The 27,999-nt window shown below is 31.3% G+C and overlaps 1 protein-coding gene across 1 annotated transcript in view; it reads left to right on the plus strand.

Moving 5' to 3' along the window:
- FSTL5 (follistatin like 5) overlaps positions 1-27,999 on the plus strand; it is an 824,806-nt gene that overhangs the window by 99,199 nt on the left and 697,608 nt on the right. The window contains exon 3 of the mRNA XM_081304788.1: positions 20,609-20,639. Within this exon, the coding sequence (XP_081160914.1) occupies positions 20,609-20,639 (31 nt within the window). The remainder of the gene's footprint in view (positions 1-20,608; positions 20,640-27,999) is intronic.

Consider the following 27,999-nt stretch of genomic DNA (forward strand, 5'->3'; position numbering starts at 1 on the left):
GAAGTCTATTTTTGCTGCTGTGTATTGGGGTTTGATTAGTCAAACTTCTGTGTTTACTATTTGTGTATGCTCTGGTCTCTTAGTTTAATTACATATTTAATGTTTTTATCAGTTTAAGGTTAACTTTTCAAAATTCATTATGAAAATCTCTATTAATCTACAAAATTTAATACAGTAGAAAAAAAGCTTAGTTATATAGAGAATGACTTTTCTTTCTTTTTCGGTATTTTTTTCTGTATTAATGCAGTAGTAATTCTAACTTGTGTTAAAAGGCTCTAAACATTATTTTTCTGTTTCCAAAATTTGAAATTACACTCTATTTCTATTACTGAAATAATTTAGCTCAGATATTTAAATGTGTACTTTTATTTCAATTTTATTACATTCTCATTCTCTTCTGTAGCATAAAAAGGAACTTAAAATATTTTATCCCCTCCAAATATTCTGTTTTTGAATTATTGTTGTGAGTTTGGGTCATTCCAAAATATAACTTTTGCTTTATTCCTTTATATTACTTTTATTTGTTTTGTCTGCTTTTCAGATTATCTGCATTAATTTGTGTGTGTGTGTGTGAGTGTGTGTGTGTGTGTGTGTGTGTGTCTGTGTGTGAGTGTATGCACTTATATTTCCTTTCCTACCCAAGCTTTTCTTCTTAGATTATTTTTCTTTTTCTGAAGTTCTCAGAAGTTCCTCTCTTTAACTTTTGCCCATTTTCTCTTTAGTTTTTCTGAAAATATTTTCATTTATTTATATTTTTTCTTTATCCTTAAAATAATAGGTCAAATGTGGAAATATTTTAGTATTTAAAGTTCATTTCTCATAGAATACTCTTTTGGTACAATGTCCCAGCTCACAACATTATCATTTGAAAGTCCCCAAATTTCTCATGCATTTAAGTTGTTTTGTGCATCCTCTGGTTATTTTTAAAATCTTCTATTTATATTTAATTTTGGAAGTTTCTGCACAATGTGTTTAGTGGTGTGTATCTGTTTTCATGTTCTTGGCATTCTTTTTGCTTTCTAAATTAAAATGGTATTTTTTGTCAATAATTCAAAATTTTCAACTATTACATCTTTAAATATTTCATGACACACACTCAACTACATAATTTCCAAACATGATTTTATTAAATAATCTTGTGTCTATGTGGTTTAAAATACCTTCCATCTTCTATAATTTTTACATTTTTTATAGGTCATTCAGAATTGTGTTACACTTCTCTATTTTCCTTAGTTTAATCTGTAATTTTTCAGGAAATTTTCAAGCTACCCTAGTTATATGTATGATAGGGTTTCATGTTTCATGCATGATTTTGTAATTCTCTGTGTCCTTCAACATTTTAACCTCTTTAATTTTTATTTTATATCCAATAATCCTTATGTTTGAAATTTGGGAAACATTTTTGTGTTGCTTCCACTAATATTCCAGTATTTTTTTGAGCACAAGTATTTTTTGTTTGTTTGAATTCTTAAGTGGTGTTTCATTCATGTCTATCTTTGGAAATCCTGTGAGGCATGAGACCAGGTTGCAAATTCCCACAGATGAAGTGCTTCTCTACTGCAAAGGATCTTACGGTACTATTAAAATTAAAAAAAAAATTAACTGATTTCTTGGGTTTTTATGAATGTCAGTAATATCAATTTGTATTCCAATTATTATGAAGATGTGCCCCTGAATACAAATATGAAAATATTTTTCCTACACCTAGAAAATAGATTAAAAATGACACCTTCTCTTGTTACCCCCAATTGTATGTCTTTGGTTTGGCATACAAATTGGTCCAGACCTAGTTGACTGAAACATATTTTTAGTACCTAATATCATCAGCCTGCAAAATGAATTATGCACTTTCTTTTTATCTATTTAACTAATCAATCTATCTTATCTATCATTCTACCATCTATCTACCTTATTATCTCACTGTTCTTGCTCCATTTATTAATTTTATCATCATTCTCTATGTAACTCTTCTTCTCCATTGCCAAGCATTTTAATGTTTGATGACCAATTTTTATTTGTATTATTACAAGTCATATGTTTGTTTATGTATGTGTTTGATACCAGTCAGAATGAGGAAGTTCAAGAGTTTGTGGATACCTTCCTCATGTTCACTATACTTAGTAACGTACTTGAAAAATAGAAAGTAGATTTTAGGTGTATTTACCACAAAAATTACATATATTGGGCTGGGAATGTGGCTCAAGTGGTAATGCGCTCTCCTGGAATGCGCGGGGTGCTGGGTTCATCCTCAGCACCACATAAAAATAAGATGTGTCCACCGAAAACTAAAAAATAAATACTAAAAAGTTTTCTCTCTCTCTCTCTTAAAAAAATTACATATATCATGTGTGTGTTAATTTACATAAATAACATTTTTTTATCTTTATGTCATTGCTTAATATTTCCCTCAGCATTTTAGTTTGAAGTCTTTCCATGTTTGATGATTGTTTCCAATTACTGTATCTTCCTATATGAAACCACTGCTCATATGATTAGTACTTCTGTTGCCACCTAAATCTGTCATTACACATTGGTAGTTTGTTTATCCTCTCACCTAAGCACTGATGGACTTATGAGAATTTCTCAGCTTTTATAATACAAGGCTTGCTGGAGGTTGTTCCTACTCAATTGCTCTAGTCCAATTGCACCAGTCTCACACAAGCAGTAGCCTACCTTTTGCTTTTCTATATTTTCTTGAAAAAATTGTAATCTAGAAATCATTTATTTCCTGTCTAAAATAATTGATCTATGAAAGCAATTGGGTATAGGTATTTTGAAAACAAAGATGTTTTATAGTGACTTTAGGCATTTTGTGTGTGTGTGTGTGTGTGTTTGTTTTTCAAATTTTATTCACCTCTGTAAGCTTTCTTTTTCTTTTCATGCAATTTTGGTATTTTATTCTTTTCCAGAAATGCATCATTGGCTTCTAGTTTTCTTAAATAGTTTTATTAGAAAGTAATGTTTAATTATATTTTACATTAAATTTCTATTGTCTGCGTTTTCAATTCATATTTGGTTTAAATTTATTTTATATATTTATTAAAATATATAAAATATATTTTATTTTTCCATTAAATCTCAAAAAAGTTTATTGATATTAATTAACATAAACCCCAGTTCAAATTTTGTTCATATTCATTTTTGTTCTCTGTTTCCATGATGTTTCTCTTGCTTCTTATTGTTTATATTTTCAGTATCTTTCAGCCTCTTAATTTGAATCCATACTTCCTATTTTATGACCTTTCTATTTTCCAGGTAATTAAAGCTGTAAATTCCCTCACGGATGTTGCTTTGTCTGTTTCCATGAATTTTGTCATATGGTGCTTTCTTTGGATCAAACTAAATATTTTATAGATAATTTATGATGCCCTTTTAAATCAAAGGTTTATTTAGTAATGTTGGGTTTCAGGGGGAGCTCTTATTCCGCTGCAGCCATGGTAGAAGGGACTTTCCCCTTCAGGAGGGAGACCCCTTCAACCTGGGTGTCCTGGGGAGATCCTATAGCGCTGAAGCCAGTGTAAACGGGACTCGCACCACTAGGCGGGAGACCCCTCCCACCTGGGTGTCAGGGGGAGTTCCTATACCGTTGCAGCCAGGGTAGAGCCCTCACACCTGGGTGTCTGGGTGAGCTCCTATACCTCCTAACCAGGGTAGAGGGGACTGGCCACTATAGGCGGGAGACCCCTCCCACCTGGTGTCGGGGAGTTTGTATACTGCCAAAGCCAGAGTAGAGGTTGTTCATTGCTCCAGGGAGGAGACCCCTCCCACCTGGGTGTCGCGGGAGCTCTTATACCCCAGCAGCCTTTGTAGAGGGGACTCACCCCTCAAGTCAGTATACCTCATAACCTGAGTGTCGGGGAAGCTCCTATACTGGCAGAGCCAGGGAGAGGGGACTCCACCCTCCAGGCTGAAGATCCCTTCCACCTCGTTGTCAGGGGAGTTTACATACTGCAAGAAGCAGGGTAGAGAGGACTCCCTAGATCCAGGCGGGAGACTCCTTCCACCTGGGTGTAGGGGGAACTTCCTATACCACTGCAGCCAATGTAGAGGGGACTTGCCTCTCCAGGCCTGAGACCCTCCCACCTGCGTGTCAGCGGGAGATCCTTTACTTCTGCAGCCAGGGTAGAGGGGATTCACCCTTCCAGGCGAGAGACCCCTCCAACCTGGGGGTCAGGGAAAGCTAGTAAACCACTGCAGCCAAGGTAGAGAGGACTCGCCCCTTCAGGCGGGAGACCCTTCCAATCTGGGTGTGGGGTGGGAGCTCCTATACCACAGCAGCCAGAATACAGGGGACTCACCCCTGCAAGCAGGAGATCCCTCCCCATTAGGTGTCTGGGAGAGCTGGTACACCCTTCAGCATCCTTTTGGTATTTATTCTAATATTAATGATATTTCATAAAAGGTATAGTAACAGGGATTGAATCTAAGGGTGCTTAAATATTGAGCTATATCACAGCCTTTTTTATTTTGAGACAGGGTCTTGGTAAGTTGCTGAGGACCTCACTAATTTGCTAAAGCTGGCCTTGAACTCAAGGTTCTCCTGCCTGAGGCTCCTGAGCCACTGGAATTACAGGCATGCATTGGTTTTCAAGAAGCTTCCCTTATTGTCTAATAATACACAATTTTTGTAAATTTGTGCTTTAAAAAAGAATGTTATGTTTTCTCTATTCTTTAGTTACCAAAAATGATTTTAAGATGGTTTTTTCTATCTCTCTTTGTATGCCTAATAGTGTGATCTGATTCTTTTTTGTTTGTTTTATAATATTTCTGGTTATTCTTCTCTTGAACTTTTTAATTTCTATAAAGGATGCCAAAATCTAAAAAATAATTTGTTAATACTATCATCATTATTAGTATTTGGTGCTGGAAATTAAATCCGGGGCCTGACACATGCTGAGCATACTTTCTGATGAGCCACACTGAGTATACCTCCAGCTGTAGTATATTTGCATATCTAGCTGTCTTTTTTAATAATTAATTTTCTGGGGGTGGGGGTAATGAAAATTGAACTTAGGGGCACTTGACCACTGAGCCACATCCCTGAGCCTATTTTGTATTTTATTTAAAGACAGAGTCTCACTGAGTTGTTTAGCATTGCCTTGCTTTTGCTGAGGCTGTCTTTGAACTTGCAATACTCCTGTCTCAGCCTCCTGCCAGCTGGGATTATAAGAATGTGCCACCATTCCCCCCCCCCCTTTTTTTTAAATAACTCTTTTTTATATATTAAGTGTTCAAACTCTTATTAGGTGAATGGATGTTGACAACATATCTTTTTTTTCTTTTATTCTTATTAGAGCTATATTTTTTCTATATTTTCTTTACAACATTTTTAAGCTGATTCCTATGTAGGCCAACCACCTACACTTATGTACAACTTGGTACTTTGTTTTAAGTGTTTCTTAAACACCATGTATTGCTAGTTCCTGTTTTTTGAGCCATTAATGTGTTTTAAAAGGTCAATTTAAGCCATTTGTAGTTCTTATTACTTCTGTCACACTAGTTTTTATTTCTGCCATCTGCCATGTATGTTTCTAAACTACTCCAATGTTCCATTTTTCTTCTTCTCTGCTTTCATTTTAAGAATTGATTTCCTTTTTTTGGTCTGAAAATCATGTTTTTGTAACATTATTTTCATTTTTTATTGTAACATAACTATTGAAAATTCATATTTATATTTTATTGATTAAATTCATTAACATTTATGCCATTCTATTCAATGACAATTATTTTAGAATAAACTAAAACTCTCTTTGTTTTCTACTTTCCTCAACCTCAAACTCACCAAGTTGATATTATGTACATCTTTCTCATTACCTTAACATGAAACTAGTTTCCCTGTTCTTATTCTATTTTGTTCTGATTATTTAAGTAGTAATACAATTGAAATCACGTAGTTGTTTTCTTATCAAACTCTCCTCGAACTTTGTTTGTCTTTTTAAAATATTTTATACAAGAATGATTTTCAAAGTGCACCACCAGCACCAATAACAAATCATACTGATAATAGTGAAGAGCTCTGCTGAGTTATGAAAATCCAAAATATTAAAACTATGTCCGTTCCTCTAAGGACATCTATATTATTAACTACAATATACATTTTAATGTATTTTATATACTAATTATAAAATAATATTCCATTTTGTTATTGTAGTCATGTTGCTGTGAGAAGACTAATGTCAAAATAATTGTTGTTCCGTTATGAGTACTGATCTTTTTTGGAGTTTAATTAATATATACACACACACACACACACACACACACACACACACACACACATATATGTGTGTAAATACATATATATTAATATATTTAAATATTAATTGTGTATATTATATATATTTCTATATTTATAGTTGAGCTTTTTAAATTTAATTCTATGAATATAATTGTGATTTTTAAATGATTTCTTAGGTGACATTTAAAAAACTCTTTCAGCTGGGCATCTTGGGTGCATGCCTATAATCCCAGCAATTTCAGAAGTTGAGGTAGAAGAATTGCAGGTTCAAGACAAACTCAGCAACTTAGATTCTGTCTCAAAATAGAATATAAAATAAAATAAACAAATAAAAAGGGCTCAGGGATGTGTCTCAGGGTAAAAATTCCTGGGTTCAATTCCCATGTCCACCACAAAAAAATTAAATTTAAAAAATTTAAAAATAAAAACCTGTTTCAATTTTAGGTTTATATTTACTTGTGGAAAATTTGGTTTCACAAGTTCTTTAACTCTTTCCTAATTTCCATAGTTAGGTTTCTTATTTGTCTGGAATTTTTCTTAACAGTTGATTTTTTCTGTTTGTTTTTGCTACATAAAACCACCCTAATGTCCTTTAGCTGTTCTTATATAAACTCTTGCTTTCTTTCTAGAATTCTTTGCCATGAGTCAGTTTTCAAATTTACTGACAATGTAGCTTCATTTAGTTTGTTGTTTAATTCATTTATCATATACATTAAACTATGATATTTAATGCCTGATATTTTCACTTAGTTTTTTTTTTCATTTTTCTTGTTCTAACTTCATGTTACTAAAATATTTTAGAGTCATCATGCTTATTTTCAAATTATATTTTTTCCATATAGTTTATGGTAGTCATTTTTGCCTTTCATTTCTATAGAAATTTTACTTCTGAGTTCTTTATAGTTATTTTCATCTGCACCATCTTGTTCCAAGTGGAAGATGAGCTATTTAAATTGGGAAGGATGAATAATCAGCCACTGTTGCTATTAAAACTTGATTTCATTTAAGGGAAGGGAAGAGTCAACTGATTTGAGATTCAGGTTCATCAAAAATTCACTTAGATAGAACCCCACTTGATGAAACTCTTTCATGAGCTTCTTTGTTCTGTAAAGTTTACATTTGATTTCTTTTAAAAACATAGCATTTTATTTATGTTATGCCTTTCTTTAGTTTGTTATTCATTAATCATGGCTAATTTGAAAACTTGTTATTATTAAACACATTTTCCTTATTTAATATTTTAAATAGTACATTTTTAATACCTGATATTTACTTAGTCTTTATCTTTCCTATTCTAATTTCATGTTGTCAGAATGTCTTGAGTATACTCATTATGCTTATTTAAAAATCTTAATTGCTTTAAATAATTAGTAGGTAAGTGTAGGAATAAAACAAGTAAATAAAATTTGCTAATTTATCCTACCTGGGGGTTTGATTTTTCAATGAAATAATCCTACTGACATTAGGCTTTGTAGTTTCTATACAAAACATAATGTGTTACATTGCCAATGGTGACAGTCAGTTTTCCATCACTATGACCAAAATATCTGACAATGACTATTTAGAGGAAGTAAAGTTTATTGGGCTTCACAGTTTCAATGTGAGCCATGGTGAGCCAGCTCCCTGCTCTGGGCTTGTGGTAAGACAGAAAATCATATCAGAAGTGGTGGTGGAGGAAAGCTAATCAGATAGTAAGCAGAAAAATAAGTCACAGATAAATGTATTATTTCCAAATCATATCTTCCTACTATTATCACCCTGTACAGTAGACCTTTCAAATTATTAAACCAACAAGTGGATTGATTTATTTTTATGTTATAGCTCTTAAAAATCTAATCATTTCAGCTGTGACCATTCGTTCATTAGTACATGAGATTTTTATGATTATACTTCATACACAAACCGTACCACAAATGGATGGGGAATTTATAAGTTATTTGGAGTTGAAAAGATGTAGAGTTAAGAATAAATATTAAAAGTGTTCTCCTATTCTAATGTCCAATGATTTATCATTGGTTACCCATACCAATTACAAAAGCCTTTGATCTTCCCATGGATTTATGACAATTTTTATGGTAGTACTACAGTTGCATGTTTTTACCTTGCTTTTTGTAGATTTTAAAAAAATTAGTTAAGTTAATTAAGTTCAGTCTTTTTTCTCAGACCAATTCAATGGTTTAGTGTTATAAGCCATTTCTTTCCCAAATCTTCATTTTGAACAGTTTCAATACCTTTTCTTCCCTTTTCATAGGATATACTAAGTGAAACACATTTCTACAGTTTCAGCATCAGTAAAAGACTTTTACTTTCAGCTATCTCTTTTAATTATGGAAACCACAAATCTTAGAAGATGGCATTTAAGAATATCTAGTTTACAATGTTACCATAAATTAATAGCTGAAATATCTTTCCATTATTCATTACTATTATTTATGTTTATTTATTTTCTTGGTGATTTTATATACTTAAAATCAGTTAAAGCTTTGGGGAAATATCTCATGGATATTAAATGTACTTGTAAAATAAATCTGTCTGCATTTTTCTAAAGAGGAAGAAATTAATAATGACAGGGGAGGAGAATTCAGATGAATACTTGACAACCATAATTGTATCTTTGTCTCTAAGATGTTATTGAGTGTCATGCATATAATTTATTCTGAGATTTTCCTTTTCAATAAATCTTTCACATATTTTAGTCCTTCAAGTTGATTATATATTTTTGAGACAGAAGCTTTAACATGAACAATTATAAGTATAATGATCTAGGTCTCATTCGCCTTTCCATTAAAATTAGACTGATTTTATGATAGCCATTTCTACCTACCTGCCAAAATAGAATTGGAAATCCTGTCAAATATTTCTCTACTTATTTTAAGAAGATCCCAGATACAGGGTTCATGATTTTTAAATGGTAGTTAAACTCACATTTTGTTCTGATATCATGAAATCATATTTTCTGGAAAGTGCTACTGTATATGCCACAGTCATGGTTCCCTTAAATCTCCCTGTACATTTGAGTTGTAAGGATTTAAGTTGGGAAAACTACAGCATGACATTTGGGCACCTAAAATGAGCTAATGTATGTAGAGAATTTAAAAATTGGGCTGGGGATGTGGCTCAAGCTGTATTGCGCTTGCCTGGCATGCTCGGGGCGCTGGGTTGGATCCTCAGCACCACATAAAAATAAAATAAAGATGTTGTGTCCACCGAAAACTAAAAATAAATATTAAAATATTCTCTCTCTCTTTAAAAAAAGAATTTAAAAATTGCCTTCTGCTTTGTAAGATGATGTGTCTTATTGTTACCTTTATTATTCTACATGTCTTAATTTTATTTTATTAGAGATATGCAATCTATTCCTCTGCCTTCTGAAATGGGCAGTGGGGATATTTGTACTTAGGCCCTATTATAATGATTTCCATTGGGTTGATCTTTCCCATTAAGACCCTTGGTTGCCTGAGAACAGAGTATCTTATATTAGTTGAGGATTAACTGAGATATCTGGCAATAAATCTCTTTTCTACATTACAGAGTGCATGTCTTTTTGTTAGTGATTTATTGATAGCCTCTGTAAATTATATTACTAGATAAGACACATTCTACTTCAAATCACTATAAAATCAAATATAAATCATTATATGGCCATAAAAATTATTATCCATAGACCCTTTAGGAGACAATAAGTTACAAATGTAAATCTAGTAATCAATAAATAAGGTTTAGAAGGAAATATAATATAAATGTCTTCACTCAAATCATGCAACATCACTAATTTCCATAACAAAATCATTAAGTATTAGTGACTTATATTTTCATTTATTAAAAATCCCTTTATTAGTGATTTGTGTTGAAAAATCATCATTATTTTTCACACTTCATTGTTAAACTATTATAATATTTGACAGGTTTATTTCTGTGGATTTTTAATAAATAGTTTCAGCTATACTACTTAACTGGGCATACATTTTCTTTAGGAAATAGAAGAAAATTATTTTATCACTATATATTAATATTATATTTCCTCATATTTCAATTCAAAGTTAAATGCTGCTTACCCCTTTAAGACCCAGAGTATTTATTACTTTCATGAGTCCATCAAGGAAAAATGTCCTTACTGATACTTTGAACAAATCCTTTTTTGTTGCATTTGACACATGTACTGATTGTTTATGCATATGTCTCATTTATTTACTTAGACATACGTGATCTTTGTAATAAAATACAAATTTCTGATGTTTACATTTAATTTAAATGAGAATGATTATTTATTTCTTATAATGAATATTTATTTTATTCTAAATTTACATGAACATAAATTTCCATCTCATAGGACTTCTAAAATTAATATTTAAACTAAGAATATATGTAATACAACCACAATACAATTATTATTGAGTATTAAAGATATTTGGTGGATAAATTTAGTTATACTTTGTTTTTTGAACAACAGCCCAAGATTTTTGACAATGTGCTTTTTTTTAAGAGAGAGAGAGAGAGAGAGAGAGAGAGAGAATTTCAATATTTATTTTTCAGTTTTCAGCGAACACAACATCTTTATTTGTATGTGGTGCTAAGGATCGATCGAACCCAGGCCGCACGCCTGCCAGGCAAGAGAGCTACCGCTTGAGCCACACTCTTGATCTTCAAAATCTGACTTTCTTTTTCAAGTTTTAATTTGAATGAACACACACACACACACACACACACACACACACACACACCATACAAATTGTAGCAAATATTCTTATTACTTTTATGTCTGCTGAGTATTAGATAATTAATAAATCTAGTGATCTTCCTTGTAAGTATAAAAATTATTTCTTTATGAATCATTGAAACATACTAGTTTAATAACTACTATATTAATATACTATTTAATAACTACTATTAGTTATTAATATACTATTTAATAACTACTATTTCCTATTCTGCTCTAGTAACCTATATCTATAACTTTATAATGTTCTTTCCTCTGTATAGAATGGATTTCTTCCCTTTTCTGTGGAGATAAAATATTTTTATCTTACCAATCACATCTTCTCTTGTAGATTTCTCATTTTCTCCCTTACCTCACAAATTTCCTTCATCTGCCCAGTTAAAAAAGACTGAATTTCTCTCCTGACTGTATATTCTAGATTCAATCCATTATTTTACTATTAAAAGTCACATCTTATTGTAAATATTTTGAATCTCCTTCCACTAGACTATTATATTCCAGAGTTCAGAGACTGTCAGGAAAAGTGCCCACTCTGGCAGATGTTCTTTCTGGACACTGAGGCTATTTGAATAAAGACTGTAAATTTCTATTGCTCATGGAGTATCCACTTCAATGAACAAAACAGAATGCATACCTAAATATATATTATTATAGGAAGTGGTAACTTCTGTGAAGAATGGACAAATCTTAAAGAAAATCAAATAGTAATAAAGGTATATTTGAAATATAATATCCAGGGGGGTCCCCATTGAGAAGGTAACACTGGGTCAGGAACATGACTCAAATTCCAATACAAGTATTTTAAATAAAATATGAGAAAACTGTGATTAAACTAAATAAACTGAAAATTCAGCAATACCATTTATTGACAATATATCTATGTCACCAAGATTGAGTAGGCTGGATACACTGCAAGTGTTTGCCTATAACTTTCATTTTGCAGGCATTTCTATAATGAAATTGCCACCAGGAAAATAGATTTTCTGAGAAAATGTGTGGGTGGGGGCTGGGGGGTACTCACATATTCACTGGTATTTATGGGTCAGAATGGCATGGAAAACATTTGTTATGAGATTATAATAAGGTGATTCTACTCAGTCAGTCTCCTATTCCCAACTTTCATGAATGTAAAATCCATATTACTTAATACCTCTAATAAATACTTTAAAAACTCTTCAATATTTTATATTTTCTCCATTTAGTACAGGGGAACAAATATAGATGAAATTGAGTATTCTACTGCTAATTAGCACTCATTTTTACCACTTTGAGTTGAATGCATTTGTCTGGGAAATAATAAATACATCAAAGGAAAGAGTTAAGAGTAAGGTATACAGCCTGCTCTGTTAATAATTGTCATGCCATAAATTCGAATTTGGGATAAAAGTTTTAATAATACTACCTACTCCAAAATGCTCAGTACTAGCAACTTCTGTATTGTCCTTATTTGTCTACACTCTAGTTTACTGAGATGTTTTAGGAGTGCTTCCCATTATTTATAAAATTACTGTGCATCCCAACTTTACTTGGTTTTACACTTAGTTACATTAAATTACTATATAATTTTTAAAAATAAAGAGACCATTTTATATACTCCTGTATCTTTTCTGAATCCCACTTCTGCCCAAATTACCTTTGCTAGTCTTTATCATGCTGTCTGCAAAGTCTATTAGTCCTCTTTAACCATGGGGCTATATTTCATAAAGTCTATTAGTATAATTAATATGTAGTATTTTGGAAGTTTTCCAAGAAATATTGTAGTACAAAGTAAAACAAGAATGGTTGCTATTATTTAGTTTTGATACATGGCCAAAATATATTTCTTATTTTAAGACACGATTATGATATCATAAAATCTTTGGAAATAATATTAAAATTGAGTTATATCATGAAATATTGATGTTCTTCTATTAGAAAAGACATAAGTTTTCCTATTGTAAAATGTTTTTCAAATGTATCATGTGGACAAGATACAAATCTTTCTGATTTTTTATGACTCTCACATAATTAAATAGTCACAACTTTCTACATAACCTGTCCTCATTTTCAAAATTAACATTTTATTTTATTTTATTTTTTTCAAGGTTGAATGGGACTTTTATTCTTTAAAATACTTAAATAACAATTAATCCAAATCTTCCTGATTGTCATGTAGTTTGTTTTTTTTAAATTTTTTTATTATTAGTTGTTCAAAACATTACAAAGCTCTTGACATATCATATTTCATACATTTGATTCATTTTAAAAATTAAGTATTAGTTCGTAAAATATACACCTACTTATAAATCATAACTGATTGAACATGCTTAATTTTATGAGACTTATATACACTTCGTGTTGTTACCTTTCTATGCCCAACTCTACTGTTAAAAGAACTGGTTATCCTATGAAATTTCTCTTTTTGTATATCATGTCCACCTTTTCAATAACCTTATAAAATCCGTTACATTATCTCTTCTCTTTATCTTAATCCTATTTCTAATATGTATTCATCAACATTTAAATGTTCTGAAATCTCATCAAATGATGGCAAGTCCACTGATATAAATATGTATATTTATATTTGGTGAAACAACAACAACAAAACCCCAAATGAGCTAAAACAAACACAATATCTTTATGAACTTGACTTTACATACCATCTCAAGGCTATCTTTTCTAGCTGTGTTTTTATATTCATTTTTTTTACTGCTTCATACTTTTCTCAATCTTCCTCTCTTTCCCTAAATAGCTTGAAATTTATTTGTAAACCCAAAAGAACACCAAAATTTCTTAATGCAATGATTCCATCCAACACAATAACCCTATGATCATATTGTTAGACACAAGATTGTTGACCTCTGACAAGAATTCTGTACTATTGAAAAATTTAGGTGAAATAATATAATACTTTGGAGTCCCGGCAGTTCTAGATTTATTTCCTATAATTATTTTTGTCATGCAGTTTCTGTGTCCTTTTCCTTTTTTTCCTTTTTTTTTTTTTGGTTGTTGTTGGGTAATTTGCCTTTACATTTTGCTCATCATTTTTCTAGTACTTAGTTGTATATCATACACTTCTACTAGATGTTCTCTGATGATTTGACACATGTGTTGGTTATTTCAAAATTTACTTGTCTGATTGAAATATTGTTCATGAGTTCTAGACACAATAATAGTCTCCCTTCTTTTTTTATTTATATATGACATAAGAATGCATTACAATTCTTATTATACATATATGAACACAATTTTTCATATCTCAGTTATATACAAAGTATGGTCACACCAATTTGTGTCTTCATACCTGTACTTTGGAAAATAATGATCATCACTTTCCATCATCATTAATAACCCCATGCCACCTCACTTCCCCTTCCAACTCTCTGCCCTATCTAGAGTTCATCTGTTCCTCCCATGCTCCCTTTCCTTATGCCACTATGAATCAGCCTCCTTATACCAAAGAAAACATTTGGCATTTGGTATTTTTGGATTGGCTAATTTCACTTAGCTTTATTTTCTCTAACTTCATCAATTTACCTGGAAATGCTATGATTTTATTCTCTTTTATTGCTGAGTAATTTTCCATTGTGTATATATGCCACATTTTTTTTATCCATTCATCTATTGAAGGGCATCTAGGTTGGTTCCACAGTTTAGCTATTGTGAATTGTGTTGCTATAAACATTGATGTGGCTGTGTCCCTGTAGTATGCTGTTTTTAAGTCCTTTGGGTATAGACCGAGGAGTGGGATAGCTGAATCAAATGGTGGTTCCGTTCCCAAATTTCCAAAAAATCTCCACATTGCTTTCCATACTAGCTGCACCAATTTGCAGTACCACCAGCAGTGTATCAGTGTACCTTTTTTCCCTACATCCTTGCCAGCAGTTATTGTTGTTTGTCTTCATAATTGCTGCCATTTTGTCTGGAGTAAGATGAAATCTTAGAGAGGTTTTGATTTGCATTTCTCTAATCGCTAGGCTAGTGATGTTGAACATTTTTTCATATATTTGTTGATTTACTGTATATCCTCTTCTGAGATGTGTCTGTTAAGGTCCTTGGCCCATTTATAATCAATGGGTTATTTGGGGGTTTTTTGTTTGTTTGTTTGTTTGTTTTTTGATGCTTAACTTTTTGAGTTCTTTATATACCCTAGAGATTAGTGCTCTATCTGATGTGTGAGGAGTAAAGATTTGCTCCCAAGATGTAGGCTCTCTATTCACTTCACAGATTGTTTCTTTTGCTGAGAAGAAACTTTTTAGTTTGAGTCCATTCCATTTATTGATTCTTGATTTTAATTCTTGCACCACAGGAGTCTTATTAAGAAAGTTCAGGCCTAATCCCACATGATGGAGATTAGGGCATAATTTTTCTCCTATTAGACACAGGGTCTCTGGTTGTATTCATAAGTTCTTGATATACTTTGAGTCGAGTTTTGTGCATAGTGAGAGACAGGGGTTTAATTTCATTTTGTTGCATATGGATTTCCAGTTTTCCCAGCACCATCTGTTGAAGAGGCTATCTTTTCTCCAATGCATGTTGTTGGTGCCTTTGTCTAATATAAGATAATTGTAGTTTTGTGGGTTAATCTCTGTGTCCTCTCTTCTGTACCATTGGTTTACCAGTCTGTTTTGGTGCCAATACCATGTTGTTTTTGTTACTGTTACTCTGTAGTGTAGTTTGAGGTCTAGTATAGTGATTCTACCTGTTTCACTCTTCCTGCTAAGGATTGCTTTAGCTATTGTGGGTCTCCTATTTTTCCAGATGCATTTCATGATTGCTTATTTTATTTCTATGAGGAATGTAATTGGAATTTTGATTGAATTGTATTAAATCTCTATAGTGCTTTTGGAAGTATGTTCATTTTAATAATATTAATTCTGCCTGTCCAAGAGCAAGGTAGATCTTTCCATCTTCTAAGGTCTTCTTTGATTTCTCTTTTTAGGATTGTGTAATTTTCATTATATAGAACTTTCACTTCTTTCATTAAGTTGATTCTCAAGTTTTTGAGTATTTTTGTTTGTTTGTTTGTTTTGTTTTGTTTTGTTTTTGAGGCTATTGAAAATAGGGTAGTTTTTCTCATTTCCCTCTCAGAGGATTTGTCACTGATATACAGAAATGCCTTTGATTTATGGGTGTTGATTTTATATCCTGCTATTTTGCTGAATTCATTTACTAGTTCTAGAAGTTTTGTGGTGGAACTTTTAGGGTCTTCTATGTATAGAATTATATTATCAGCAGATAGTGCCAATTTGAGTTCTTCTTTTCCTATGTGTATGCCTTTAAACTCTTTCATCTATCTAATTGCTCTGGCCAGTGTTTCAAGAACTATGTTAAACAGAAGCGGTGAAAAGGGGCGTCCCTGTCTTCTTCCATTTTTAGAGGGAATGCCTTCAATTTTTCTCTGTTTAGAATGATGTTGGCCTTGGGCTTAGCACAGATAGCTTTTATGATATTGAGATATGCTCCTGTTATCCCTAGTTTTTCTAGTGTTTTTAACATAAAGTGGTGCTGTATTTTGTCAAATGTTTTTTTTTTTCTGAATCTATTTAGATGATCATATGATTCTTACCTTTAAGTCTGTTGATACAATGAATTATATTCATTGATTTCCATATGTTGAACCAAACTTTCATCCCTGGGATGAATCCCACTTAGTGGTGCACCATCTTTTTGATATATTTTTGTATTTGATTTGCCATAATTTTATTGAGAATGTGAGAATGTTTGCATCTATATTCATTAGAGATATTGGTCTGAAGTTTTTGTTGTTGTTTATTTGTTTGTTTGTTTCTTTTAATGTGTCTTTGCCTGGTTTTGGAATCAGAGTGATATTGGCCTCATAGAATGAGTTTGGCAGTGCTGCCTCTTTTTCTATTTCCTGAAATAAATTGGAGAGTATTGGTATTAGTTCTTCTTTAAAAATCTTGTAGAACTCAACTGTGTATTTACCTGGTCCTGGGCTTTTCTCGGTTGGTAGGCTTTTGATGGCCTCTGCTATTTCGTCACTTGAAATTGATCTGTTTCAATTGTGTATATCATCTTGATTCATTTGGGCAAATCATGACTATAGAAATTTGTCGCCTTTGGTATTTTCTATTTTATTGGAGTACAAGTTTTCAAAATAATATCTAATTATCTTCTGTATTTCTGTAGTGTCTGTTGTAATATTTCTTTTTAATCAGTATGTTAGTGATTCATTTTTTCTCTCTCCTTCTCTTTGTTAGCATTGCTAAGGGTCTGTCAATTTTATTTATTTTTCAAAGAACCAACTTTTGTTCTGTCATTTTTTTTCAATTGTTTCTGTGGTTTCAATTTCATTGATTTCAGCTCTGATTTTAATTATTTTCTGTCTTCTCCTGCATTTGGTGTTGATTTGTTCTTCTTTTTCTAGGGCTTTGAGATGTAGTGTTAAGTCATTTATTTGTTTACTTTTTCTTCTTTTAAGGAATGAACTCCATGCAATGAACAGGTGTTGAAGTGGATTTTATTTCTTATTTTATGATTGATTTCTAATTTAATTCCATTATGATCTGATAGAATGAGGGTAGTAGTTCTACTTTTTTATATTTGCTAAGAGTTGCTTTGTGGCATAATATGTGGTCTATTTTAGAGAAGGATCCATATCCATGTGCTGCTAAGATGTATTCTCTCATTGAAGGATGAAATATTCTATATATGTCAGTCAAGTCTAAGTTATTGATTGTATTATTGAGTTCTATAGTTTCTTTGTTCAATTTTTGTTTGGAAGATCTATCTACTGATGAAAGAGGTGTGTTAAAATCAACCAAAATTATTGTGTTGTGGTCTATCTGACTCTTGAATTTGAGAAGAATTTGTGTGATGAATGTAGTTGCTTTGTTGTTTGGGGCATATATACTTAAAAATGTAAAGTGTTGTTGGTGTATGTGTCCCTTGTGCAGTATGTAGTGTTCTTCTTTGTCCTTTTTGATTGACTTTAGTTTGAAGTCCACTTTATTTGATATGAGGATGGAAACCCCTGCTTGCTTCCACAGTCTGTAAGAGTGGTATTATTTTTCCCAACCCTTCACTTCAGTTTGTGGATGTCTTTTTCTATGAGATGAATATCTTGGAGTTAGCACATTTCTTTTTTTATCCAATCCGCTAGTCTATGTCTGTTGATTGGTGAGTTTAGGCCAATAACATTCAGGATTATTACTGGGACATGATTTGTGTTCCCAACCATTTTTGTTTATCTTTGGTATTTAACTATTTAATGTGACTTGGTTTCTCCTCTGATTAGATTTCCCTTTTGTGTAATCCCTTCCTCTGCTGAATTTTATTATTGTTTTGCATTTCCTCTTCTTGGAATATTTTGCTAAGCATGCTCTGTAATGCAGGCTTTCTATTTGTAAATTCTTTTAACTTTTGTTTATCATGGAAGGTTTTATTTCATCATCAAATATAAAGCTTAGTTTTGCTGGATATAAGATTCTTGGTTGGCATCCATTTTTTTCCAGAGGTTGATTGCTGAGGGCCATTACCAAGTAGGAATGACGCATCGATTTCCTTGCCAGCGTACCCCATGTTAAATTTGCTGTGACCTTGCATGTGTGTTTGAGAAAGATGACCCTACTCAAGGACGAGGGTGGATCCAGGATTAGGGTGTATCCTGCAGTTTGAGGAAGTATAGTATCCTGGTCCTTGGGTTTAGGGCGTTCCCAGTTTAAGACCTTGGGTTTTAGGGAAGTTCGATGTTGAGGATTAGTGCTGCTGGAAATAGGGCGTTCCTGCTACCTGAGCTCCCGTTGAGCTCTTGTGAGATTCAGAGAGCATTTTGGGAAAAAAGCCTCGTGTAGTAGGTGAATTGGGCGGCAGGAGAACTGGGATTGCCCCAGAACGTGTGTGGAGGCCGGTGTGAGTTCGGGAATAAAGAATTGCTGTTTGAATCTACAAAGCTGTGTGGTGGCTCGTGATTCTGTGCCCAGCCAAGACTGCGGCAGTTGATATATGTTGTTCCATGATTTCCTGGCTTTGAGGATCTGGGTTGCTGAGATATGAATTGGTCTCCCCCAATATGTGATCTGATTCCTCTCTCTTGCAGCTTTTATAATTATATCCTTATTCTGTATGCTAGGCATTTTTACTATAATGTGTCTTGGTGTTGATCTGTTGTAATTTTCTCTCTTAGAATGTTTTCACCATATATATGCATATATCATAGCTTCATATCTCTTTGAATTTTATTCAAAAATCAATTTATCTTTGCAGCTATTTCTTTAATTGCAGTCACTCCATGCGAACACTGTCACCTTCTGTGGCATATCTCTTTCTGAATAGAAGTTACACCATCTATGCAGTATGTTCCAATATATCCTAATTGATTTTTTTGTGTTTTGTTCATCTCTTAAAATCTTAATTACCCAGAATATGGCTTAGTATATTTAGAAAGTGATGAATGAAAGACCAAATGAATAAATGAATGTCAGAGTGAGAGCGAGAGCGAGAGCAAGAAAGAGAGAAAGAGGGAGAAGGAGAGAGAAAGAGCAAGAGAGAAAGGAAGAAAGATTCATTAACAAATGTCCCTGTGGAGAATTTAAGACTGCTAATCCTATACTGATTAATTAATAATGTATTTAAAAATACTTTGCATTTAAATTTTAGTTTAAGTGACCAACAGACACTGAATTAAAAATAAATCAGAATAGAAAAATCAATTAACTGCTAAAGAATAGACAGAATATAAACATAAAATATATGTTAGTATGAGAGAATTAGAAGACAAAGTCTCAAAGTCTAAGAGAATCATAGCACTGGGTTAACTGGTTCAATAAATATATATTTTCCAATATGCATTTTTACTCTCAAGCTCTGAATCTGGGATTGTTTGTGATAAAATGCTCTCTCTCTCTCTCTCTCTCTCTCTCTTTCTCTCTCCTGTTACCAAAATTCATTGGCATTTATGCAACTCTGTGGTTCAGTATATATGTAATTTCAATTTCTTTTTTGAAGTATATTTGAAATTATTTTCAGTGTGAAGTCCTGAAACTTTTAAACAGACTAAACTGTTCTTGAATCTTAATTGAGAAGTTAGAAAGTGCATAATATCTACTTTAAACTTGAAAGCAAGCTAATTCTTTTGGGGTTGCCTGGTAACTAATAAGGAATATGTCAAGTTGAGAGACAGGTCTGACTGGAGCAGCCTTTGAATAAATAATAGAATTGTTGTCAATTTAACCTTAAATAACTGAGGGTCCAATTCTAAGTTAAATCGAAGAAAAGACAGTAAAATTGTACTTTTTGTCATTTTAGTGGAATTTGCCAATATGTTTGCCATTAAACTGTTACTTTTACCAACAATTAATGATCAATATAGAGCAGTTGAAAGCAAATTCTGAAGACATTATTCATTATCTGTTGAAATTAAATGCTATGATTTAAAGCATTTAAGAGGTGTCACATATATATATGTAATTTATTTATAAATTCATATTTATGTAACATATAGGTTTCTTAGAAAATTTATATCCACCAAGAATTATTACTAATGCAATAAAAGATTTTAAGTAAGTAAATTTTAAAGTGAGAATTGTATTATAGTGTTTCCTGGTTATGTGTAAATAAACATTTAATTAATTTTAACAATGATATTTTATATCAAACTGCTGACTACATACTTACTTAAAGAGTTTTAACTACTTCTGTTTTAATTCCAGCAGGAAAAAAGTCAAGAAAGTTCAAGAATCAAAGGTAAGGAATGACTACTTTAAAATAATAATTATATAAATTCATAAAACAAAGAAAAAAGATGACATGCTATTTAGAATATAAACATGAAAATAAATGATAATTCTAAGTCTTCAATGTGATTTTAAAGTCATTTGAGCTATTAGGAATTTTCCAGGGCCAAATGCAATTCTTAATCAAGATTTATTTTTTCCTTTACATGTTACCCTAGACCACTTTTACATTATTTTCTGTTTATTCCCTGTGTTGTCCTAATGAAATTACCCCATCAAGCATTGTCCCTATGAGGTTGTATTCTGTTACATTTACGGAATTTTAAAAAATATATCTCATGGAGAACTCTTGATTTAGTCACTGTCATTTCATTTCATTTTTTATTTTAATGCTTGAAAATATTTATTTATATATCAAAAGTTGGTAATAACTCTTACTATGAAATAGTATACTCTAGTAAAGTCATAAGAAGACATTTTTACTTTGTTAATTTTGAAGTTCACTCATTTATATTATTAATTACTCATAGTTTTTTAACAAAATGATTCCATCAGTTTGTGCTCTTGCTGATCATAATGATGGGACTTCACAGACTTTGGAGGTTTATCCTTCAGGCCTCTCCATGCACATGCTCATCTTTAATCTGCATTGTGGGCTTCCTTGTTTCCTTCCCTTCTCAAAGGAATCAGGTTCCCAATTGAACTCCCTCTTGAATGGAGTTCAATTGCTACGTTTTCCTTCGAAGCTTTTGGAAAAGAAAGGAGTATTTATTTTTTCTCAGAGTTCTAAAAATATTAAAATATAATGATTATGCAGTAGTTACTGAGCTTAGGTGTACATCTGAATTGGTGAAGGGGCAGTTATACTGTGATCATTTCTAGATAGGTGAAAATGCCTTACTTTCTTTTAACCAGTCTAAATAGCTGCCGCCTAGAAATTTATCTATACCTCATTAACTCCTAATCTATTAGTTTTCTGAGTTTCAACATCTGTGTGTATCTACATTACTGAAGAATAAAAAAGTAATGCATTTTAGAAAAAAAAAATTTGTGAGATTCTATTTTATTCAAATGAATTATGTTAAACTTCCCTTGTAGGGATTACCAAACTATATATGTTCATTTTCAGCAAACTGAGGTACAGCTTGTTATTTTACATGTTAAATTAACATACATATTTATCCTCAAAACACTACTTTTATATTTTAGAAGGGAATTTCTACTCCAAGGTGTGTTGTATAATCTGCATTTAAATTATATATACATTTGAACATACTGTACACATCTTCCTTCTCATGAAAGATCCAGTGTGTCAGGTTAATTTTAAATCATATTTGTAACTTAGTATCATATAAATAAGTTTAGTGTAGCTCTCTTTTTATATTTTATTGCTTTTGGATATGTAAATCGTATCCTCTAAAGTACTGTAAATTATTTTTTCCAATAACTATCTAGAAACATGTTGTATTTTACAATGTAATACAATGGTTGCATCTGTACTTCTTGCTTAGGTCTAATGAGAAAAGCTCTACATTTTTCTTCAGTTTGGGAATCATCTTGAAATAATATCTTATTAGAAAATGCATTTTAAAATATCAACATTGAAAAAAAAACTTTAAAAAGCTGTTTGAGCCATGAAAACAATAGTTAATGTATTGATGATAAAGTTTCTAAAAATTAAATGTTATATTTCTCAGAATAATTAATGAAATGTCAATTGTGTCTTTGTGTAATGTTATTACCCATTTTCAACTATTAATTCTCTGGAATTCCTGAGTAATTGATAATTTCATGTATCAGAATCCAGGTATTACATAGTCAAAAATTTATCCAGAGGGTATTTTTAATCTTACAATTTCCTGCATTGTGTGTCTATTTCTATTTTTGCTTATGACAACAATCCCACCTTAATCATCCAGTGACCTAAAATTACATTAAGGTAAAAAGCACTCCTATGAAAACTGATCTCTTTTCTTCATGTACATAAATATTGAAATGTGTGGAAACATTCAACTCTGCCTCTAACTGGTTTACCTCTGAGACTTGCACATGCTCTTATTTTGAAACACTGTCCAAATCCATATTTTTTACATATTTTAAAATTTTAATTACATGAAATTTAACTGAAAAAAATATACTGACATTGGTTTCTGAATAGATTTTAGTGTCTAGACTGAATTTTATTAAATGAGCGAAATCTACATCTCTATTTAATATGCAGTATGGGCTGTATTGCTACAGGCTTGAAAGAAAGGGTCAGTATTCCAGGCAGCTGTAGTTAACACTATTCTTCAGTGATATTATGGATATAACATATTACAACATTATTCATTGTGTTGAAAATACATTAATAATTTAAAAAATATTACTAGGAAATATTTCCATTTGAGTAATATTAATAAAATAGGAAGTCTAATAAATTAGCACCTGCCAATATTTTTGAGAAAAATACATAAATTTGTGATTAGTTTATTCATTTATATCTAAGAGTATCTGTCCCCAGTTATCAGTGATAAAACAAGAAGATTTGTTGAAAATTTAAATGTGTTGTTTTACAAATAGGACCAAATTTCCATCAACTTTGTAAAGTTTAAAATTTCTAAATAGTTTAAAATATCTTTTGGAATCAGAAGTTTAAAAGTTTGTTAGTTTAAATTACCTATTGAGATCAACCTCTCCCTCTTCCCTCTTCAATGAGCACTCTAAATTCTTCCCATTTAAATGTGATACAAATAAAATATGTTTCCATTTATGTTTGGGTTATTCTAAAACTCTACAATTAAAGGACATTGAACAGCAAAGTTATTTCCCTAATGGCCACATCTATGTTGAAACTTTAATATTTGCATTTTGTTAAATGCCTAATAGATGTCATACACTGTGTTGAACATTTTATGTGCTTCATTTTAACTCTCAGTTATAAATTCAGTATTAATACACACTGAGAAATCACACCCAAAGTATTTCAGAACAAAATATTGATCTTTATTCTATTTTGAAATTGGTCACCATTTATTTAACCAATTACTTATTATAAATTAGGAAAATTTGGTGTACTTTTATTAGGAATGCTTTCTTCTATATTCATATATTATGCAGACATGAATTTTAGTATTTTAATGTTACTCTTCTTTAATGACTTGGCTACAATATTGTCCCTTTTGCCAATTTATATAGATACTGCTCGGTGATTTGTTATTCTAAGGAAAAAAAAAAACAACAATAAATGTGGCATGCCTGTGTTCTAGGGGAAATATTTATGCTTTGTGCCAGGTTTATTTACTAAGTACTTGTGATCTTTGACAAGTAACAATTCCAGGTATACTTCATTTTATAGTAAATGTTAGCATAACATACACCATGATATCAAAAGTCTTTCACATATCTGAAATTCTGAGGCTTTTAATTGTATAGGGACACTGGACAATGCTGTTATTGCAAACTTATCCTTCAAAAGTCTGTAATTCTCTATAGATTCCAGATGACAATTTATATTATATATATTGATGTATATGAAAATGGGTAGCTTGAAATTGTTCTAACTATGGAGTAAATGTATCTTATATAGTGAACATTAGAGGAAGTCATACCTAAAAAAGTTAAGTGTGTATTTTGGACAATAAATAACATTAAAGAACTATCTCAGATTTTACACACACACATGCATATACACATACACATGATTTTTCATTTACTTTTATACAAACGTGGTCAGATTCTCCTTTATTTCCTGTATAAGAAATACAAGGTTGGAATGCTAAATTCCTAATTCACATTTACTAAATACTCAGAGTTCTTTTCACTAGAATATTTTCACAGAGTATATGAGTTTGGCTGACTCTTCATGGTCTGGTAGCTTGTCAGGAATAGAGACTAGATATGAATGAACCTTTGGATTCTTATTGCATGAAGTAATTGGTTACATTACTTTAATTAATGTTTTTATGTTTTAAAAATACAATATAACTAATGACATCTGTCACATCTAAAATGGAGATTATTAAAATTACCTGAAATGCAGTCAATTTAGTTTTAATGGCTTTCAATATCATACATTGCATTATCAGGCTTTTTGTTTTTCAGACTAGAAAGTTGTTTGCTGACAATAAAATTATTTGCAGGACTTACAAAAATTGTGGCTTTTATGTTGTAATCAATATTTATAATCCTTAGGAAGCTCAAGTAATGACAAGACAACAAAATATACTACTAGAAAATGTCAACCAAGGAATTGATAGTTTCTTTATTTGTTCATTTTTAGTCAACATAAATTCCCGGTAAATTCCAGACAGTGTAATTATGGAAGACAACTATTTACATAATTGGTTATATGCTTTTTGGGCCATAACAATTATATTATGTAGGATCAATTCTATTTTTCCAGATTTCCACTCCAGTCTGCCTATGCAAATGAAGGATGAAAAGATGATCAATCCTGATTGGTCAGTTTTATATCAATGAGGGCTACAACCATTCCTGTTTTAAATGGTTGATACTTATGTATGACTTTTGGTGGACTTCATTGGTCCAGTCTTAGCAGCAAAACGAAACTTTCTAAGAACTGTTTCCCTATTCATTGAAAGAGGAACATTCCTCAGCAAGAGCCATTAAACTCAGTTTGTGGTATTCAGAGGAACATAGAGTGTTTTTGTAACCCCACAATTAGAAAATGGCTATCAGGTTTCATTTTGAATTTTAGACCCAGTAATACACTTAGGAACTATTCAGGAGATTCAGTTTTTCTTAAAGTTCTCAGTAATATATAACTTCATAAAAGAAAAATTAATTAGTTGAGATATATTCACTGTGAATAATTAAACAATGCTGCCAAATGCCTTGCTAAATTAAATTCAAGAGGTGTAGATTTCAATGATGATTTTTTTCATTTTCTTTAGGAATTAAGGTAATATTCTTATTCTTCTTTTAATAATACAGCAAAATAAATTGTTGCAATTTTAAATGATCTTGAAGATTGGCCTTGTGCCACAATAAACAGGAAGACAAACATCCTTCTCTATGTAAATGATTCTGTTATCATCCAGCACAAAGTTTTCCTAAATTAACAGATCATGTTTCTCCTTTATGCCAGGAAAGGATCAATTTACATTATGCCAAACACATCATTTTTTCTCCATTTTTCTTACTTTCTTTAGTTTTCTACAAGCTTCCAATAAATCATTTCATCCAGTGGGTAACTTACTTTAATTTCCAAATGATTTATTGTGCAGGTCAGTTACACAGTACTATTTAAATGATGATAGGATATAATTGAAATTTGGTGATGTTTTGGGGAAATAATTGGATTTAATTTTTTTCTAGTAAATAATGATTTAATGCCATGATATCAAATTTTTGAATGGTATAAAGGTGATTAAGAAGGTTTTTCTTCATATAATACAGAAGTTTTTTCAATTACAAGCCTACATTATTGATTTTTCTTTTAATCACCAAAACAAAACTTTATTTTAGAATAGTCTTTTAACAGGTAAATGAATATACAGCAGAGATTTTTTTTTAAAAAATTATAAAATGTCTCTTAAAATATTTGACTATTTCATTTCAAGAAATACCATTCTTGGTGGGATTGTAAATTAGTTTAACCACTATGATAATCAGTAGGGAGAATTCCTCAAAAGATTAGGCATGGCACCACTGTATGACCCAGCTATACCACTCTTTGGTATTTATCCTTAAGAATTAGTCATTGTACTATGATGACACATGCATACCTATGTTTATAGCAGCACAATTCACAATAGCCAAACTATGGAATCAGCCTAGGTGTTCCATCAAATGGATAAATGGATAAAGAAAATGTGGAGTTTTGTTCAGACATAAAGAAAAATGAAATTATGTCATTTGCAGGGAAATATAGAGAACTAGAGACCACTATATTAAGTGAAATAAGCCAAACTCAGAAGGTCAAAGCTTGCATGTTTTCTCTCATATGTGGAAGCTAGAGAGTAAAAAAGAAAAAAAAAATGAGAAATCAGGGATCTCATGAAAAACAAAAGGAGAAGAATAGAGGGACCAGAGGGTGGAAGACAGGGAGGAAGCGGGTAAGTGCTAGGGAGTAACATTGGCCAAAATTATATTGTTATATTCTGAGCATGTATAAATATTTTGCAACAAATTCCATCATAATATATAACTGTAATGCACCAACAAAAATGTGGGTGAAATATAAATATTAAGTATGTATGATTAAATCGATTGATGTGGGGGAAAAAGCAAATATTATTAGCTGAAATTTGTTTGATTACTTCATTTATTTAGATTGAAGTAATAACTTCACTTATGATGGCTAACTTTTATGAAAGTGCTCTTCTTAAAATGCTCATATGACCTTTACTTTTTTTTTTAACAAAAGCACCTGAGAAAATGAAAATAGATGTTTCATCAAAAAATATACTCCTTTTCCAAAAGGCCACACCACAAAAGGCCCCTTTTAATTTTTTTCATTTACTAATTTAAAAAAATATGGTCTATCACTTTTCCCTTTTTGTTTTGAATATTCAGGTACTTTAACATAACTTTTTACTCTATTAAAGAAAATATATTTACTTGGGTCTTTGGAATACAAATGTCTAGCTTTTTCTCCAAAGAACTTTGCATTTAATATCATTAACTTTAAATATTTTTCATGTTATTTGAAATTTTGCTTTAGAAATATGTAGAATAAATTTTATATAAGTTGTTTTGAATTCTTTAAGTAATACTATATTTACTATATTCAGTGGTTTCTCTGATTGTAAGTATACATATACTTTTTGTCTAACATGGTGCATTAGGTAGTTTTACCTATTATATCAATTACCAAGTAATTTTCCTTTAAAATAATTGTAAGATATATTTCACAGCTTTAGTTCATTACATAAACATATATATTTTTCAGTTTCTTAGATTATATGTAAGTACTGATAATACGCATGCCATTCTACTAAAATTGATATTAAATTTTTGGTACATGCAGTACTTATCCATAAAACATTGGAAAATGAGTAGAATTATTGTTCAAATTTGTACTGTGCTACTGCAATATTTCTACATAAGCTTATAGTGTTGCTTGACTTTGCTTCATCAAACATTTCCAGGGTATTTAACCAAGGATCCCTTCCCCTATCAACCACCTTTCAGAAATTATTACCTTTTAAAGCATTAAAATAACAAGAACCACATCTTATGAGCAGCACTGATTTTTACAACACTTTTCAGGATATATCATGGTGTTTAGACTTCACATACTTATCGACTCAATGATTTATCCTTCAGTTAAGATCTCTTAATTATCTTTTTCCCCCTACAATATAAAAAAGATATATTGGTGGAATGCTGATTTTAGTATTAAATGAAGTAAAACATCTTTTGAA

Source organism: Spermophilus citellus (genome assembly GCF_964194105.1).
Source record: "Spermophilus citellus genome assembly, chromosome: 8".
Lineage (NCBI taxonomy): Eukaryota > Metazoa > Chordata > Mammalia > Rodentia > Sciuridae > Spermophilus > Spermophilus citellus.